A 20,712-nucleotide genomic window follows, 5' to 3' on the forward strand; every position below is an offset into this window, starting at 1 on the left:
TTGTAGGCCAAATTCGTAATCTGTATACACACACATTGCAAAGGAAAGCTTTGGGTTAACATATCTTCGGTACAATAAGAACAAAACAAGGACTCATTAGATTGGGAATATAGTTATTTTATTAACATCCCCATCTACGTAAACCGCATTAATTCATAATTAAAAACAAAAATGCCCTCTCACATTTGGTCAGGTTTATTTTCACTTGGTCCGTCATCTTATCACATACAGCTGGCCTCCTTGGTTCCCAGTTCCAACACTCATCCTGAGAATGCTGCAGTAAGTTTTTGAATTCAACCACAAAATAATGAAGAAAAACTCTCCAAAATGTTTGATTACCAACGACAGTTGGGAATACAACCGCTTAACGATGCTTTGACCAACCAGGACCGGCCGCTTGTCTCCAGAGAGCTCACTGCATCTTAGTAAACATATCTTTCCTAAGTCACATTTAGACTATTAAATCAACACTATAAAGATCATATGACACTCTGAAGACAGTGGACCATGACCCTGTACTCCAACTGACAATCTAATCCCAATGCATAGCCCTAACTGCTATTAGGATGAGCATCCACCAAGTCAAGTGGTTTTAGAATAATTCCCAAATATGACCCAATTTATAAAGCCAAATCCTCGCCATTCATTAGTTCAGTCGACCATACTTTGTGTCTGTTCTCCAGCAAAAATTTTAAAAATGGCATAATAATGACTGAGGTAAGCACGCACATTCTTGTCAGAAACTAGATTAGGGGCAAAATAAGAAGGAATGACTAACCTTAATTAGGAATATCAGAGATAAGACTCAATACACCTTATGGCAATTAGAGAGATGCACATGACATTTACAGATCTTGATCAGTGCAGCATTCTTGATTGGTGGAGAGTTTCTCCCCCCCCACCCCCTAATAAAACCTGAATAGAATGTGGCACATAAGCTAAAAGCAAAGGGAGAGGTTTGGCTTTCCTGTCAATTTCTCTTCAGTAATTACAGGGGGAATATGTAATGGAATAAAAACATGAAAAATATAAGAATTTAAAGTCATAAGAGATGGCCAGATATGGAATTAAACAGATACTAACTAGTCTGAATGAGTGTCTTAATTTTGTTGTCAGCAAACTTATTCAATGATCTTTTACATCTACAGCATACTTGATGGAAAACCTAAAATAATCATCCATCAGACATGAACGTCCGAGTACTCCCAAAACATTAACGACAATGATACCCTGATTTGAATTGAAGAATTTTGCCCTAAATGCCGCTAACAAAGAACAACTACCTAGTAACCAGTCCAGATCTACAGAGCAAATCCCTGTCCACTTGTGTACAAAATTGTAATTGTTATGTGTGTGTGTGTGTGTGTGTGTGTGTGTGTGTGTGTGTGTGTGTGTGTGTGTGTGTGTGAGAGAGAATTGTCCTGTATCACCTGTCCAGTCTGAGTACCACAGAGCAATCGTTCCAATATCTTGCATGGTGCGTTACGATTGCAGCCCGTGTCCACTCAGTTCCTCCATCTCTCTCATCCTTTCCTGTTCAGTCAGGTTCAGCCCCCCCCCCCCATTTCTCATCTCCATGGTTACTGAAGCACCACAGTCCAGTCCACCCCTGCGTTGACGCCTGGCTTACGAAGGGTTAACACCGACATCGAGGCATCAAACTCAAACTCCAGCAGATTCTCCTTGCCATCTACAGAGAAAAAGACATCAGAACATAGCAATAATAGTCATTTGAGTATGACCTGCCATTATACACACAGTGAAAGATACACATAAAATGACAACAAAAATATAAATAACAAGTGTTGGTCCCATGTTTCATGAGCTGAAATAAAAGATCCCATACGCTCAAATTTCTGTGCATTCATTTGTTTACATCCCTGTTAGTGAGCATTTCTCCTTGCCAAGATAATCTATCCACCTGCCAGGTGTGGCATATCAAGAAGCTTATTAAACAGCATGACCATTATACAGATGCACCTTGTGCTGGGGACAAAAAGGCCACTCAAATGTGCAGTTGTCACATAACAATGCCACAGATATCTTAAGTTTGAGGGAGCGTGCAATTGGCATGCTGACAGCAGGAATGTCCACCAGAGCTGTTGCCAGATAGAGAAATGCACATTAATTTACCATTAGCCACATTCGTCGTTTTAGAGAGATTTGCAATATGTCATCCGGCCTCAAAACCACAGACTATGTGTAACCATGCCAGCCCAGGACCTCCACATCCGGTTTCTTCACCTGCAGGATCGTCAGACCTGCCAGCTGATGAAACTGAGGAGTATTAGTCTGGAATAAAGCCCTTTAGTGTGGAGAAACTCATTCTGAATTGGCTGGGCCTGGCTCCCCAGTCATGAGAAGTCCATAGATTAGGCCTTAATTTATTTAAATTGACTGATTTCATTATATGAACTGTAACTCAGTTAAATCGTTGAAATTGCTGCATGTTGCGTTTATATTTTTGTTCAGTATAGTTTATTCCCAAACTGTTTCCGTCTCAAATGCCTACTTGGGTGTGAAAACCAGAAACATTCGAACACATAATGACTTACGGGCAAATTAATTCGGCACAGTAATCCATAGTATGAATAAGACATTGGAAGAACTCACCAGGAGTCTTCAGAGTGGCCTTGCTGGGCTTACTGGCCCCCAATATGACTATCTTCTCAATCCAGGAGGGAGTGATAAACTGGGAACCAGGGGCCAGGTTTCTGCAGGGAGCGAAAGGGAAATCTGAGTTAAACAAAAAGCCAGGAGTAATAATGACTAAACAATTGAGAGAGAAAAATGATCTGACAGACCTGGAGGACAGGGCCTTATTGGCAAAGGAAAGTCTTCTGTGGATGAACTGCTTCTGTTTGTCAAAGTTAAAGGTGTGGCCGTCGTCTATGTAGAGCTCGCCCTGGGCAAATCTCTAATGGACGTAAAAAAGGTCAAATCCCGAATCCCACTTCTCCTGCTTCAGAAATCCATCTAAATGGGGAACATTTAGTGTATAAGTGATAATGTCTGTGTTTGTTTTACCTTGGGGCTAAGCGCAACGAATAAGGTGTAGGGGTCATGTTCCATGCAGGATGATGACCTTCGAACCCGGGCCTTCCTGGGAATAATTGAACCACCGCGCTGGAATACCGGAATCTGGTAACGAGAGAGCGAGTCAAACAGGGAGTGTCTTTCCAAGCTTACACAATTCTCTCAACAGCACATACAGGATGTAATCTTAACTGTATATGACTGTTTAACCTGGTCATGACAGACTGGTTGTTAGTGAGTGTGTTGTAGAGTTTCTTACAGAGCTGATGGTGACAGGGATGTAGAGGTTCTGGGCTCCGTTGTGTTTCTGGAACGTGTGGACGTCAAACCAGACCTGAAGGACACAGAACAGAGCAGCGAGGAGAGGGTTTCAATTAGATGGCTGACATATAACCTACACAAGACATAAGTGACAATGTTATGACAGTTCCTGAGATGGACTCGCCTCTCCTTTTCCAGGCAGGTAGGCAGTAACACCCCTGCCCCCCTCCTCAGTCACAGGGTGCACCAGCAGATCTCTCCCTGAAACAGCAGGATAGATGGAATGTGACTCAGTCATGGCATCAGTCATAACGGATAAGCAAAGACAGGAATATCTATTGACACAGAGTTATACTAGGGAATAACAGATAAATATAAACATGATCTCACTCACCAAGCAGGAACTGGTCATCCATGGAGAACGTGGCCGTATCCTGAGGATACTCCACCCACAGAGGTCTCATGACGGGCTGGCCAGAGTGGTGGGCGTGGTAGAACAGCTGGTACCAGTAGGGCAGGAGGGCGTAACGCTGGCGGACAGCCTCCCTGATCAGAGCAGTGTTCTCTGGGCCAAACAGCCAGGGCTCCCTGCGTGGGGTGTCCAGATGGGCATGGGCCCGGAAGAAGGGCTGGTAAGCCCCTGTCTGGTACCAACGCACCAGGAGCTCAGTACTGGGAGACTTGAAGAAACCACCCACATCAGCTAGGAGAGGGAGAAACAAGGACAGGAGTGGTACAGAGATTTAACAGAGGGAGAATAACCAATAACAATGTGGTGGGGTTTAAAGAAACAGGCAACGAACCATAATAAAAGTAATGTAAACAAGTCGATAACGGCAACATGAAATTGTGCAAAATATTTCCGATGTATTAATTGCTTAGTTGTGACTTTTAGTGGAGAGGAAAATAGAGGTTTTCACTAAGCCTGAGTCAGACTCACCTCCACAGAAAGAAACACCAACCAGGCCCAGACTGAGACACATGGGGATGGAGATCTTCAGATGTTCCCACTCAGCAGTGTTATCACCTGTCCACACAGCACCGTAGCGCTGGGAGCCAGCGAAGAAGGCTCTGGTCAGGACAAACGGCCTCTCCACTCCCCCTGAACGCTCAATCAGACCCTCTGCTGTGGCCATTTGCTGAGAGAGAGAAGAGAGGGGGGTTACTGCAAGTTCAAGCAGCAAAACTCAAACATTCAAACAGTCATTTCTTCAAGAAAAAGTCTACCATTGCAATTGTAAGTCCCAGTTCTACTGGTGAAGATGGGCACATACAACACACTCACCACATAGAGTCCGTAGAGGTTGTGGAGGTCACGGTTCTCCCAGTTCCCGTGCAGGGCGTCTTTATGCATGGTGACCTCTGGTCCGTTAAACACTGACGGCTCGTTCATGTCGTTCCATGTATACATGTTCTCCATGGATCCCTGAGATCAGAGTTGGGGGAATGAGACGACATGGCAAAAGTCAACCCCGGGCAGAAGGGACTAGGGCTGTTACGGTGACCACCCCACACTTCATGTCGGGCTGTTACGGTGACCACCCCACACTTCATGTCGGGCTGTTACGGTGACCACCCCACACTTCATGTCGGGCTGTTACGGTGACCACCCCACACTTCATGTCGGGCTGTTACGGTGACCACCCCACACTTCATGTCGGGCTGTTACGGTGACCACCCCACACTTCATGTCGGGCTGTGACCACCCCACACTTCATGTCGGGCTGTTACGGTGACCACCCCACACTTCATGTCGGGTTACTGACCACCCCACACTTCATGTCGGGCTGACCCACCCCACACTTCATGTCGGGCTGTTGCGGTGACCACCCCACACTTCATGTCGGGCTGTTGCGGTGACCACCCCACACTTCATGTCGGGCTGTTGCGGTGACCACCCCACACTTCATGTCGGGCTGTTGCGGTGACCACCCCACACTTCATGTAGGGCTGTTGCGGTGACCGTATTACCGCCACAGCGGCGGTCACGAGTCATGAAGGGAGTCAAATGCCACGTGACCGCGTGAAAAAACAGTGATGGCCACTAATAAAAAGAGGTGCCCAACAGCTTTCTATAGGCTAGGCATACTATATTTGTTTCTCAACTTTCCTCATATTAAGCACATTGCTTCTCTTTACAACAGGAGTATAGCCTACCTGGCTGGCATGAAAAGGAAACTATTTAAGTGCAGAGAAGTAGTATTTCCCCTGTGCCCGTGGTGCATGATAATGGTCTATTCTAAATCAAAACTAATTTCACACATTATTTAGTATATATAAAAAACTGGCACACATACTGTACGCATGGCCTGAGTTTCAAGTTTGGAGAAGATAATTTTCACCATAAAATGCACCTTCATAATAAAAGCATTACATGCATAATTGCATTTGCAGTTACTTTTGTTAATGGTGTTTTCCACTTATGGAACATTCACACTTATAGCCTACTATCATGTGTGCATTGCTGTGCTTATAATGTGAAGAAATAGCATTTTTAAAATGTTAAGCTAAATGTTCTGATCTGTTGTGTCAGCCTCATTGCATAATTTATTTTGATGATGCTAGTCGTTGTATTAATTTTGGATCTATAACCGCCTGTCCCAGACGGTTTGAAATATTTATTTCTCGCACAGAATAGGTCAACTTCTGTACTGTGGGGGATAGTATATTGACATAGGCTAGTTATTTTTCTGTTCATTAGGCCTACTCATCTTGTTGGCTGATACAAAGTAAATGTGGACAGTTCTTCTAATATCTTCAATAAGCACCACAGAATTAGATGAGGACGCGTGCAATTACGTCACAGATGTGTCCGTCTTCACTTGCAGCCTATGAGAAAGACCTGATCACCTGATTGAGAGCTGTGTGAGTGAGATGAGGTGCTTCGGAGAAGGCAGCACTCAGGGAGAAGGGCTGCAAAAGGCATGGATTATTTTAGGGTGCAATATGGCCACAAAGGGGATGCTGCCGGGAAATTCTAGGCATTATCACATGCTTCTGAAATTGTGAATGAGAGACTGACGAAGTGTGTAGAGGCTGTGTAAAAACCAAAGTAGAGCTCATGCCTTTCAAGCTACTTTTTTTCAAATCAGAGTCGCATCATATAGCTTTACAATGCATTTAAAATCAAAACATATGGCCCAACGTTTGGAGAACAACTAAAGTTACATTGATAACTCTAAATTTAGAATATAGGAGTACTTAATTCTTTGTTAACTGCATTCCCTCAAATAATAAACGTTCTATTTTATTCAGCTTTGTTTAATTGTATTCTTCATACTATAAAATAATGCCACGGAATTCTAAGCAAATCTTGCCTGCTAAATGTGTAGCCCACAGCCATATGGCAACTCAGAGTATGCTACTCTGTTCTTCTGAAATAGACATTTCCTTCATATCATGTTTCTTTAGACCCGTCTAAAGTAAATAATGGATTTATTGTTATGGTGTAGGCTATATTACATGGATTTATTAGACTTTTAAAATGTAGATGTTCCAAAGGTCTGCATCAGTGACTTGTAAGCTGTGTGTGGAAGCCAGGAGATGCTAAATGTGTTTGTTAATTAACAGTCAATTACCGTGAAGACTGACCGTTATTTACTTGACTATCAACGGCTAACGAAATTTCGTAACCGCCACAGCCTAAAAGGAACTTACCTCATACTGATCGTAGGCAAACATACTGGCCCACCAAGCTCTCATCTCAGGATTGGTAAAGTCTGGGTAACCAGAATTACCTAGATTAGAAAAGGGAAAGCTTAGAGAGAGATGTTGAGTAACTGCAATGTGTTCTTTGATTGTGGGTCAGACTCATTTCCCAGTTTCTTACCAGGCCAGCACCAGCCCTCGTAGTCTCCACCATCTTTGTTTTTGACGTAGAAGCCTTTGGAGCGAATCTCATTGTGGATCTTGTAGCTGCTGTCCACCTTGATGTGAGGGTCCACAATGGTCACCATCTAATGGTAGAGGGATAATGAAGGAGAAGGAAAACAGCAAAATTGAGATTAGATGACTTGTCAACCTGTCTCAGAAACTTTGGCTTTTTTAATTCTTCAAGCATTTGAACCAGTGGTCACCAACCTTTTCTGAGTCAAGATCACCCAGTCAAAATGCATGCCGAGATCTACCCTAGATTTTTTTTTATTAACATGACTTTAAAAAAAATGTAAGCCTATGCAACATTAACCAATTAAAAACAGTCCTGTAGCAATGAGGTTTGTGCAGTAAGCTATAGGCCCAATATATTATCACGGCATACTGGCTTTGCTTGAATTGCCCTACTAATACATTGTTGTTCGAGACATGTTTTAAAATTATATTTCAACATTTGAGGTGGACAAAATGATCCCACCGGTAATAAATCCAATGTTGTATTACTTGTGAGGCACAGCTGAGTGAGCATACATTTAAAGAATTTGCTTTTTATTTTACTGGGCTGATGGCACCTGCATCTGATGGTCAGTCTCGGCGGAGGGAGAAAGCAGCAGAGTGAGGGTCCGTCTCTCAACATCCCTCCGCTCTCTCTTTCCTCCACTGACCAAAAAGGGACACTGTCTTACAGCTGATGGTGAAACTCGAGTCGCAACGCATTATTTCTGCCTCATGCATAAATTCATGTTGTTACTCCAATGAACAGAGATAGTGAAATATTCCGATATTAAAAAAAGACCCAAGCCGCTAATATTAACAACAAGGCAAGCATATAAATACACTTTCCTACTCATTCATTACTGCTGCACTGCTTGTTGTAGTTCTGAGGAGAAACAGGAAGAACTAGCATTTTATGGTTTATAAATAAGTGTTGAATACTACAAAGTGTTGAATACTACAAAGTAACAACTGAAACATTAACTCACCCAAAAACAGCAGCTCTTTGCTGTATTCGTTGACAGTCTCTTTCTAGTCAAGGTTTAAAAAGTTTTGAAATCTCACAGTATCAACTTAACCGTAGCTTTATTTTATGCCTGCTAATTTACTGCAGACTCAGTCATCTGAGCAATCTGATTGGCCAGGAAAGGCATAGTGCACTTGATTTCCTCTCCAGGCCCACCGGGAAGGCAAAGCTTGTACCTACAGACACATGAAATGGCAACAGTTTGCCTACCCGGCACGCAGGGCAGCTGAATTGGCTGGACCTACCACCAACAGAAATGTTTGGCGATCCACTAGAAATGCCTTGGAGATGGACAAGTCGATCACTATCAACCGGTTGTGACCACCGATTTAAACACTTGAGTCCCAATAAGACAGAACGCAAAAATGTCTACTACAAGGGAGCCCTGGCCAGACAGCTGTAACGCATGCATGTGCTCACCTTGCGTCTCTTGTCCATCAGGCCCTGCAGCATGTCTTTGGGCTGGGGGAACTTGTGAGGGTCCCAGGTGAAGTAGCGCTTGCCGTCCGTGTGCTCTATGTCCAGCCAGATAAAGTCGTAGGGGATGTCGTGCTCATCGAAGCCCTTGTCCACAGCCGCCACATCCTCCTGGTCATTGTAGTTCCAGCGGCACTGGTGGTAGGCCAGTGCAGACAGGGGAGGGAAGGCCTGGGTACCTGGAGCAGTGTGTGAGGGTGATATGAGGGAAGTAGCCCGATCTGCGACACTAACCTCCACAGGGACTTAGAAAATAGACTGGTGAACTGGCAAAGTGCACAGGGAATATGAACTGGGTTTCTGTAGTGAGAGTCTGACCTGTGAGTGATGCGTACTGGGAGAAGACATCAGTGGGAGTGGGTCCCAGCATGATGAAGACGTCAATGATGCCGCTCTCTGAGATCCAACGCACGTCTGTCTGTGGCGTTTCACTGGAGCCCTGAACATAGTCTAGCATCTGGCCAAACACAGTCTAAACAACCAGAGAGAACCAGAGTAGGGGTAAGGTGGTGTGTTTGGTTTCTCTCTGACTGTACCCTTCAATGTCTATACACAGGGTGGTTGAGAGGTGTCTCACTGGGAACCATGGAGAAAAGGATTTACTGACTGTGTGTGTGTGTGTGTGTGTTACCTTTCCAGCGGTGTTGGAGCTGATGTCCACCCAGGTCTCAGCAGCGTTGAGCCAGAAGATGCCCATGGTGCGTTGTGCACTGTGGGACAGCATGACAGGGATGGCACCGTACAGGGCCATGGGGTTGAACAGCTCATACTGGAACACGTCTAGGTTAAACAACCGGTATGGATCCCCTCCACTGGAAAACACATGCGCATATATTATTGTATAAGTCATATAGTCTAATTTCATCTTAATTAAAAATCTTCAACCTACAACGTTGAAAATAAAAGAAAATGCATAAACACACAGAACTAATTAAGATGTCCTGCACCGTCAGAAAATACATACGGTGGAAAGCCATGTGAAAACATGTCTTAATTAACTACAGTCTCAATTAACCAATATAAGGGGCCAATGTCAGTATCACTCACTCAGTGGTTTTGAGTTTAAGACTGTCTGCGTGTTCCGGGATGCCATAGACATGCTCTACCCCTGGCAGAGAGAAGTCCAGACTAATGGAGGAAGGGCCTGTGGGAGAAAACAGCCAACCAGGACACACTACATTCAAAACCCATTCAGCACTGGTCACTGTGCCTAAAGCAAGTCATAAAACTCATCCAATCAGAAAATAATATCTCCAGGAGATGAGGACCCAGGATCAGCATACCAAGCATGTGATTGCAAGCCTCCTCTTTCACCTCTCCATTTATCTGAAACAACAGGTCCACAGAGATGTATCCATACCATTGGGTTTGTTGTCTGTGTGCGACTTGAACGTCTCCTCCCACATTCCATCCTCCTTCGCAGTCTAGGAAGGAACAAAAGAACCAACGTGGAGACCGATGGAAAGAGCAGGAGAGAAGCATTGTGGTGGAGAGAAAGAAAACAGGAAAAGCAACGAAAAGGGGGTTGATGTGCGTTTCAGTCCATTGGCAAGGGCAGTAAGCAGTGCTACAAAACATCTAACTGCATCTATCGTTCAGTTTACTGATCCTAATCAAAAGACTGGGGGCAACCTTTCTAGTGTTACTTCTCTCTTCACCCCCCCCCCCCCCCACACACACACACCTCTCCTTCTGCCGGTTCGTTGGCAGCATCAGTTTCTTCTTTCTTCTCAGCTCCTTCTGGGTCTACCTGACTGTGGGAGAGAGAAACATCCCCAAAAGACACAACTTCCTGACAACTGAGTGATTAAACATCTAAAGTAGGTACAAGAAGCACACAGGGAAGAGGGAACACACACCAGAGCACCAAGTCTGTGTCCAAAAGGCTCCTTAACAGCTTCTTCCCCCCCAAGCCATAAGTCTGCTGAAAAATTAATCAAAATGGCCACCCAGAGTATTTACATTGACACCCCCTCCCCTTTCTTTTGACACTGCTGCTACTTACTGTTTATTATCTATGCATAGTCAGTCACTATACCTCTCCTACATGTACAAATTACCACAACCTGTACCCCCACACATTTACTCATTAACTTGTGTTAAATAGTTTAACTATTTCTTGAACAGAAGTCTTGGTTAAGGTCTTATAAGTAAGCATTTCACACCACGGTCCACCCCAGTTGTATTTGGTTCATGTGACAAATACAATTTGATTTGAAATAAGGAAAATCATGATGACCCCCCCACACACACACAGCCTTCTCACTAGTATCAAAATACAGCTAGTGTCAAACTACTTAACCCTCTTAAGATTTCACTCTAATGACAAAGGGGAGCAACTCCCTACCTTGGTTATTTTTTTTAGCTGAACACCCCAAAGGACTAACCCCCAAGTGACAACCAGTACCCTGCCTTACACACAGACCTCCGAGAACACACACTACCCCAGTGGAAGCACACACTGACTGGAACAAACAAGCCTTGAGGATATTGTTGTCTACTCAGTGCTATGGGATTAGACTAGGCAGCCACTACATACAGTGCCTTTGGAAAGTATTCAGACCCCTTGATTTTCCCACATTTTGTTACAGCCTTATTCTAAAATTGATTGAATTGTTTCTTCCCCCCTCATCAATCTACTCACAATACCCCACAATGACAAAGCAAAAACAGGTTTTTAGAAATTCTTACTAATTTATTCAAAATCCAAAACCCATTTACGTAAGTATTCAGACCGAGTCTTCTTGGGTATGACACTACAAGCTTGGCACATCTGTATTTGGAGAGTTTCTCCCATTCTTCTTTGCAGACCTTCTCAGCTCTGTCAGATTGGACGGGGAGCGTTGCTGCACAGCTATTTCCAGGTCTCTCCAGAGATGTTCGATCGGGTTTAAGTCATGGCTCTAGCTGGGCCACTCAAGGACATTCAGAGACTTATCCCGAAGCCACTCATGTGTTGTCTTGGCTGTGTGCTTAGGGTCATTGTCCTGTTGGAAGGTGAACCTTTGCCCCAATCTGAGGTCCTGAGCGCTCTGGAGCAGGTTTTTATCAAGGATCTCTTTGTACTTCGCTCTGTTCATCCTTGCCTCGACCCTGACTAGTCTCCCTGCCACTAAAAAACATCCCCACAGAATGATACTGCCACCACCATGCTTCACTGTAGGGGTAGTGCCAGGTTTCCTCCAGACGTGACACTTGGCATTCAGGCCAAAGAGTTCAATCTTGGTTTCAGACCAGAGGATCTTGATTCTCATGGTCAGAGTTTTTAGGTGCCTTTTGGCAAACTCCAAGCGGGCTGGCATGTGCCTTTTTACTGAGGTGTAGCTTCTGTCTGGCCACTCTACCATAAAGGCCTGATTGGTGGAGTGCTGCAGAGATGGTTGTCCTGGAAGTATCTCCCATCTCCACAGAGGAACTCTGGAGCTCCGTCAGAGTGACCATCGGGTTGTTGGTCACCTCCCTGACCAAGGCCCTTCTCCCCCGATTGCTCAGTTCGGCCAGATGGCCAGCTTTAGGAAGTGTCTTGGTGGTTCCAAACATCTTCCATTTAAGAATGTTGGACACCACTGTGTTCTTGGGGACCTTCAAAATGGCAAAAATGTTTTGGTACCCTTCCCCAGATGTGTGCCTTGACACAATCCTGTTTCGGAGCTCTATGGACAATTCCTTCAACCTCATAGCTTGGTTTTTGCTCTGACATGCACCGTCAACTGTGGGACCTTAATTAGACAAGTGTGTGTCTTTCCAAATAATCTCAAATAAATTGAATTTACCAAATGTGGACTCAAATCAAGCTGTAGAAACATCTCAAGGATGATGAATGGGAACAGGAGGCACCAGAGCTCAATTTTGAGTCTCATAGCAAAGGGTCTAAATACTTACCTAAATGGGATATTTCAGTTTTTTTCTACATTTGCAAAAATTTCTAAAAACCTGTTCACGCTTTGGCATTATGGGGTATTGTGTGTAGATTAAAATCCGCAATCTATTTAATCCATTTTAGAATAAGGCTGTAGTGTAACAAAACGTGGATGAAGTCAAGGGGTCTGAATACTTTCCAAAGGTACTGTATAACATGACTGTGTTGGGTCAACAGTGTGGTGAAATGACTATCATGAAGACGTTTGAAGACAAAAGAGAAGAATGGGAGGAAAAAGGCTTATGAACATCTCCTCTGAAGACAGGTTGAGAGCTTAGAACTGGTTTTCATGCCTAGACAATAAATTATTTAAGAAAAAGCTACCAAGCCAAGTCACCACATTCTTGAGCCATTTGGGCATGTCATTTTTGGATGTCTATCTAAACTTTTACACTCAACTCCATACTCCTACTCAGCACAGACAAATACAAACCTACAAAGCTGAAGGAATTTACCTAGAGAATACCCACTTGATATTTTCCCACGCGCTATAAACTTTGTTTTTTATCTTATAGGAGATGCTGAGACATTGAACAGAACAGAATGGAGGGAAATTATTAAATGGATTAACAGAACACCAAGCAGTGAAAAAGCAAGAAAAACAAAGAAACATGTATACTGTGAGAACATTAATACAAACTTGCATTGTGGCGGGATATGTGGGTGCATTGCTGTCACTTACGTATCCTTGCGGATCCGGAGGTGCTCGAAGGCCAGCAGACCACGGGAGTTAAGTGACAGAAGAACCTCCCGCCCCTCCATGATGTCCAATCGGAATGGTTTAGCACTGACGATCAGCCACTGAGAGTCTGCCCCCAAAGACAGAACCACCCCATTCTCATCCTGCGACAGGAGAGACAGACTGAGGAAGGAGAGACGAGTGTGAGAGAAAATGGGTGGAATCAATACACAAATCATTGAGTGATGACATTATTCTAATAATTCTGTGCCATCTTGTCTCCTCTGTCTATTCATACAGATGCATTCTCTCTTGGTGCTGGTGGCTATAACATTATCAACAAATCTACACCACTTCCTGAAAGCCAGGTCATTCATCTTCTGCATGTCCTCAGGTAGTGTTTCACTGCATCCTCCACTAGCCTACACTAACTATATTTCATTTGAACTCCCTTGCTGGTCTCGGTCATAACCAATTCATTCATTCTCCCCATTTCATTTCATTCTCCCCATTTCATTTCATTCTCCCCATTTCATTTCATTCTCCCCATTTCATTTCATTCTCCCCAAGGGTTTTTACATGACATGTTCTACTCTGTTTAGCCACCATTTCCTGTATTCCTGACACTGAGTTCGCTCTAGAACATTTCTCCTCCATATCCATTCTTCTGGCAGTTACACACGCCCATTTTAAAAGTCAGTGTCAAAGATAACCAAAGGTTAGATCTATCGGAGCTCATTCAGATGAGAAATCAGGCCTGGGCCAAAGCAAGGAAAACTGATTTTGTAGTGGACTGGCAATCTTTCAGACAATTGAGAAACCCATGTACTATCTTGACTAAGAATCTAAATCAAGCTACTTTTTAAGCTCCATCTCTGACTCTGCTGGGGATTCTTCCAATTTTGGAAAACAGGAAATGCACTAAAGCGTACAAATTCCTCCTCTTCCCTGCCTATGCTCATTCTGTCTGACTCTGGCATAATAACTGCAAAGAATGAAAGTGCTTTTAATCATCATAATCATTTTGTGCTTTTAATCATCATTTTATCTCAGCAGGCTTTAGGCGGTGGTTTAATTGACCCTGGCCAGTCAATCGACTGCTCTTCCCTCTGCCAGGCTCTAGCGGACTCAAAGGTTAATCCGTCAACTTCTAGTCAATCTGTTTTCATTTCAACAATTTACTATCTATGATGTGCTAGATGCCTTGCTATGGATAAAAGGAAACATTGTGTAGCCCTCTTTATTGACCTGTCAAAGGCTTTCAATACTGTTGATCACTCACTACTAATTCAGAGGCTTTCCTCAAATTGGCCTACACCAGGCTGCATGTAACTGGTCTAAAAGTAACTTGACATATAGAACTCAATGTGTATCTACTGATGATGTTAAAACAGGTTTCCTGGATATTACGAAAGGTGTCCCGCAGGGGTTGATTCTAGGTACCTTTACGGTTTACATTAAGAATATCGACTGGTCCGTAAAAAACAAATCTGCACTTGTATGCCGATGACACTTGTGTATGCTATTGCCCCCATGGTTGACCAGGCTGCCTTCATTGCATTACGATCATATTGATCGTGTCCCTGCTTACAAATATCTGTGGATTTGGATAGATAAAGCTGTATTTTAAAAAGCATATTGATGTGTTAGTTCAGAAGCTGAGAATAAAAATGGGCTTCTTCTATAGAAATAGGTCCTGCCTCTCGCTAAATAGTAGAAAGCAGATTATTCAGTCGATGTTCCTATCGGTCCTAGACTATGGCCACATCTATATGAACACAGCTGCCACTTCATTAAAACCATTAGATGCAGTTTATCATAGCGCATTGCACTTGACTATGGGCGATAATTTAATTGCTCATCACTGCACTCTACCAGAAAGTTGGTTGGCCCTCTGATGTCACATAGGTTGATACATTGCTTTTTTCATTTATAAAAGCCCTTTTACAAAAAGTCCCACTGTACCTAACATCTTTACAAAATTTTAGACAAACAGGTTAACTCTGGAAACTCCTTTGGTCTCTACTGAGTTAACTAAAAGGTGATTTACCTTTTTTGCACCTTATTTGTGGAGCAATCTTCAAAATGTTTTTAAATGGGATGTTTTGGTGCCTCTAGGGCAATTCAGACGGCTGATTGAGGACCGTGTCATTGATGAATGTGTGGTTGTTTTTTGACCATGTTGTTCTTTCCACTTAAATATATAGTGATGTGTACATTTTCTGTAATTCAGGGCTCATCTGTAAAAGAGACCTTGGTCTCAGTACGACTCCCTGATAAAATAAAGGTTAAATAATTCAAAATAAAATCCAAATGACTCAGTGTCACCCATCACCCACCCACTACTGCAGATGGCTCTCTGAGACTTACGGCTCTGTAGGAGGGTCGTTGATGAGCACATCGGGGACCTCAAAGCGAGGCTTCAGCGGCTTCAACTCATTTATCTTCACCCTGGTCATGTTGCCCTGGAGACGATAGAGCTCGAGCAGCAGACGCACCTGCGGGGGAAGAGAGAGGGGTAAAAAAATAGATTTAAAAATAAACAAGAGACCAGATCCCATAGGGTTTCAAGCACACCGGTTAATACATGCATGGACATATAATAACATCATATTACATCTGTCAATTGAAGTGAGAGTGTAACAGACCTTGTTGTTGTCATTGATGAGCTGCAGTGTGAGTTTAGTGTTGGTAAGCTCCAGGGTCTCCAGCAGGGCTCTGTACGGGGACTGGCCAGGCTTCAACGCTCGCTGACGCCTGAGTGCACAAACACAAACCCTGATAAACATGTTCTATTTGCATATAGAAGTACATATTGTGAACATTCTGGATCATAAGTGAGGATAGACTTGAAGGCTCACGCATTACCGTCAATCACTTACTGAAGTAAAATATTTTTAAAAATGCAACATGCAACAATTTAAGATTTTACTGAGTTACAGTACATAAGGAAATCAGTCAATTGAAATAAATTAGACCCTAATCTGTGGATGTCACATGACTGGGAATTCACATATGCATCTGTTGGTCACAGATACCATAAAAAAGGAAGGGGCCGAGATAAAAAAAAAAAACATTTTTTAACTCAGTATCTGATGTGACCACAATTTGCTCATGCAGCGTGACATCTCCTTTGCATAGAGTAGATCAGGCTGTTGATTGTGGCATGTGGAATGTTGTCCCATTCCTCTTCAATGGCTGTGCGAAGTTGCTGGATATTGGTGGGAACTGGAACACATGTACATGTCGTACACGTCGATCCAGAGCATACCAAACACGCTTAAATGGGTTACATGTCTGGTGAGTGAGTATGCAGGCCATGGAAGAACTGGGACATTTTCAGCTTCCAGGAATTGTGTACAGATCCTTGCGACATGGGGCCGTGTATTTGCATGCTGAAACATGTGGTGACGGCAGCCAATTAATAGCATGATAATGGGCCTCTGGATCTCGTCACGGTATCTCTGTGCATTCAAATTTCCATCGATACAATGCAATCATGTTCATTGTCCGTAGCTTATTTCTGGCCATAACATAACCCCACAACCACGGTGCACTCTTCACAACGTTGATATCAGCAAATCGCTCGCTCACACAAAGTCATACACTCTGTCGGCCATCAGCCCAGTACAGTTGAAACTGAGATTAATCTGTGTAGAGCACACTATTCCAGCGTGCCAGTTGCTATCAAAGGTGAGCATTTTCCCACGAAGTCGGTTATGACGCAGCACTGCAGTCAGGTCAAGACCCTGCTTAGGGCGACGAGCACGAATATGAGCTTCCCTGAGACGGTTTCTGACAATTTGTGTGGAAATTCTTCGGTTGTGCAAACCCACAGTTTGATCAGCTTTGCAGGTGGCTGGTCTCAGAAGATCCTGTACGTGAAGAAGACAGATGTAGAGGTCCTGGGCAGGCGTGGCTACACGTGGTCCGCAGTTGTGAGGCCGGTTGGAAGTAGTGGAAAATTCTCTAAAATGACAGAGGCAGCTTATGGTAGAGAAATTAATATGAAATTATCTGTCAACAGTTCTTGTGGCCATTCCTACAGTCAGCATGCCAAGTATACACACCCTCAACTTGAGATATTTGAGGCATTGTATTGTTTGACAAAAGTGAACATTTTAGTGGCCCTTTATTGTCCCCAGCACAAGGTGCACCTGTGTAACAACCATGCTGTTTAATCAGCTTCTTGATATGCCACACCTGTCAGATGGATTGGTTATCTTGGCAAAGGAGAAATGCTCACAAATTTGTATTAGAGAAATACATTTGTGCATATGGAACCTGTTATTTCAGCTCATGAAACCAACACTTTAGGTGTTTATATTTTTGTTCAGTATAAATACGTAGTTTACTTTCATTAATTGTGTTTCATCTTCATCAAGGTGCTAAGTGGTGTAGCTGTGTATCATCCAGGACTTACTTGCAGAAGGCACTCTGGTCACAGGTTTTGAAGTTCCCACGGTCCACCGCCCAGGTCCCACTGAGGAAGACAGCCAGCCACAACACTAACAGTGGCCCCATCCTGAGAGGACAGAAGAGAGAAACAGAAAATGGAAAGCAAAGGTTAAGAGGAGAATGAAATACTACATACATTAAGCCATTGTTTACCAACCCTGGTCCTCGCATACCCCCAACAGTACACATTTTTTGTTGTAGCCCTGAAAAACACCTCATTCAGCTCATCAAAGGCTTGATGATTAGTTGACAAGTTGAATCAGGTGTGCTTGTCCATGGTTAAAATACAAATGTGTACTGTTGGGGCTACTCGAGGACCAGGGTTAAGAAACACTGCATTAAACATGGCAAAGTTAGTGATAGATAATGATGCTGACAAGTCAAATGCCTAGACCGGTGTTAACCATTGTCGGTTCTCGAGTATACCCAACAGTATACATGTAGGTTGTGGCTCCAGACAATCATAACGGATTATATTTGTCAACTAATCATCAAGCCCTTGAATCATGCGTTTTTGTCCGAGACTAAAAAAGTGTGCTGTTGGTACGCAAGGACCGGAGTTGGGAAATACTGGCCTAGACGGTGAAATGCATGTGGGAATTTACACTACAATGGACTTTAACCTAGTTATGCATCATCGAAGGTTGATACAATTGCCACTTGCTGATAGGCTGTTGCTGTTTCCAAATCATGTTGATTAAGCTCATCTAAACGTGTATAATGACTCATTAACGCTATAACTTAACTAGCCAAAACCATACCCTAACTAGCGAAATCCGTCGTAATACAACTAGGACAGAGAGACAAGACAGACACGCACGTTATGACACTTCACCGATCAGATTTAGTTAAACGTATGTAGAAAAATATATAATTAGAGATCTTGAGACGTTAACTTAGCTGCATAGAGGGCTCTCAAGCCGCTAACTAATTCAATTCAAGGGGGCTCGAGCTTCTTCCTGTGACTGCTACTAGCTAGAGACAGTAAACAGATAAGAGTGGACTGGTCGAGGTATGGCGAGCGAAAGTCCCTGGATCACCGTACATGCGAAATATTTCTCGAAATCAATAGCTAGCTAAATGCATATTTAACCGCCGAATTGGTTTGTCTTACCTTACTATGAAGGCGGCCATCTTGGTTTAGTTCCAACCTTGGCCCAGCCCCGTTTCACATTGAACTAACAAAGACCGCGGAGAAAAACAAGATACCCGAAAAAGCTGGGTGAGAGTTTTTGGAGTCTTTACATATGTAGGCCCTCATTCGATATTGGTGGATCCTGTTCAATATTTATAATTATCAATTATCATAGGCAATTCGATTCGAAACTATTTAGTCTTCTGGAATGTGTCCACACGGTTTATCTCGCTCCTTGTATTTATTTATCCTCTCAGACACGGACACATCAGCATGAATTTGTAGTCAGTTCTGGAGCAATCCACTGATTTATTTGTACTACTCTGGTTGCAATGTGCTTGCTGAATTTCCCTTCAGGGACAAACACACTTACAGGCTCTACCAATATAAAACACTTTGTGAAACATCTACACAGAGCACGTATGGTGGTTCAAACAAATGGTCCTGTTTGTAATCGCATACAGCATATTTGAGTGATACCTCATGATGTACCTGTGGGATGTGTTTGCTGGTGTGAAATGACAATATAATTAATGTACCTTTCCCAAAAAATATAAATATATTTCTTTGTCAGTTCAGAAAAATCAAGGACACAGACCTGCAGAAGGTAGAAACTTAGCCAAGTTCAAATGTCAAATATTTGAATTAAAAATGTGCTCAGGTCTCCTTTTCTGGTTATTTATTGTATACTACATGTTTTTATCCCTCTACAGTAACAGCTAGATACAAAATCCTACTCAGTCTAGAAAATTATTTAAAAAACAGGAGATAAACAGTAGATGTAACATTCTCAGCATTTGGTGAACTACGGTGCCTTCAGAAAGTATTCACACCCCTTCACCTTTTCCACATTTTGTTGTGTTAGCATTTAAAATGAATTATATTTAGATGTTGGGTCCCTGGCCTACACACAATACTGCACAATGTTAAAGTTAAATATTTTTTGGGGACATTTTTACAAATTAATAATTTTTGAAAAGCTGAAATCTTTTGAGTCAGTGAGTATTCAACCCCATTGTTATGACAAGCCTAAATAAGTTCAGGACCAGAAATTTGCTAAACAACTCAAATAATAAATTGCATGGACTCACTCGATGTGCAATAATAGTGTTTGACATGGTTTTTTTTGTACTATACACATACAATTATCTGTGAGGTCCCTCAGTCGAGCAGTGAATTTCAGACAGATTCAGCCACAAAGAACTGGGACGTTTTCCAATGCCTTGAAAAGAAGGGCACCTATTGGTAGATGGGTAATAAAAAAAAAACAGATATTGAATATCCCTTTGAGCATGGTGAAGTTATTAGTTTTTTCCAATTTGCTAACACACAAAAATGACATGCACAGCACAATTATTTAAACTCACACACAGAGAGCAAAACCTCTTCTCAAGTCTCCAAAAGTCTAAACACATTTTCTGCTTTACACACATTTTGCAATTCAAAATGGCACTTTTTAAATGCACTTCACACAGTTCTCTGCCTAAGACACAACAATCTGACATAAAGTCACATGTTTGCCATTTCAAAACACAGCCATTCAAAATGACATTACATGTGCCAGGTGGCCAATACATGTGCCACCTGGCCAAACACCTCTGGTTAAATGTTACCACTTCAATCAGGAAGTAAGCACTATGAAAAGACCACAGGTGAACAAATTTTGTTTTACAACAACAATGGAAGCAATTACAGAGAGAGGAAGAGGGAGGTTGAGAATGAGAGGGGGAGGAAAAGTGAGAGATAGGGGTAGAGCTGGTAAAGGAGTGCATGGCCAAAGAAGACAACTTTCAAATGAAATCAGAGCAACCTTAGTTGATCATGTCATCAACCATGGGCTGACAATGCGAGAG

The 20,712-nt window shown here is 42.9% G+C and overlaps 1 protein-coding gene across 2 annotated transcripts; it reads right to left on the reverse strand.

Moving 5' to 3' along the window:
- Nucleotides 1-101: 101 nt before the first annotated feature.
- Nucleotides 102-18,995, reverse strand: ganabb (glucosidase II alpha subunit b). 2 transcript variants are annotated; one of them, XM_046295945.1, is made up of 22 exons: nt 18,839-18,995; nt 17,690-17,791; nt 15,915-16,023; nt 15,637-15,764; nt 13,270-13,449; nt 10,353-10,422; nt 10,029-10,092; nt 9,716-9,812; nt 9,300-9,480; nt 8,987-9,140; nt 8,612-8,847; nt 7,127-7,253; nt 6,955-7,034; nt 4,583-4,723; nt 4,238-4,436; nt 3,692-4,000; nt 3,482-3,558; nt 3,296-3,370; nt 3,028-3,141; nt 2,805-2,917; nt 2,614-2,714; nt 102-1,690 (listed from the first exon to the last, which is right to left on the reverse strand). In XM_046295945.1, exons 1-22 carry the CDS (start codon nt 18,856-18,858, stop codon nt 1,581-1,583), a joined length of 2,787 nt encoding a protein of 928 aa, XP_046151901.1. In that variant the 5' UTR covers nt 18,859-18,995; the 3' UTR covers nt 102-1,580. The 2 variants fall into 2 exon arrangements, with proteins under 2 accessions (XP_046151901.1, XP_046151902.1); XM_046295946.1 differs by lacking the exon at nt 18,839-18,995 and adding an exon at nt 18,348-18,735.
- Between the last annotated feature and the right edge of the window lie 1,717 nt (nt 18,996-20,712).

Source organism: Oncorhynchus gorbuscha, linkage group LG13 (assembly GCF_021184085.1).
Source record: "Oncorhynchus gorbuscha isolate QuinsamMale2020 ecotype Even-year linkage group LG13, OgorEven_v1.0, whole genome shotgun sequence".
NCBI lineage: Eukaryota > Metazoa > Chordata > Actinopteri > Salmoniformes > Salmonidae > Oncorhynchus > Oncorhynchus gorbuscha.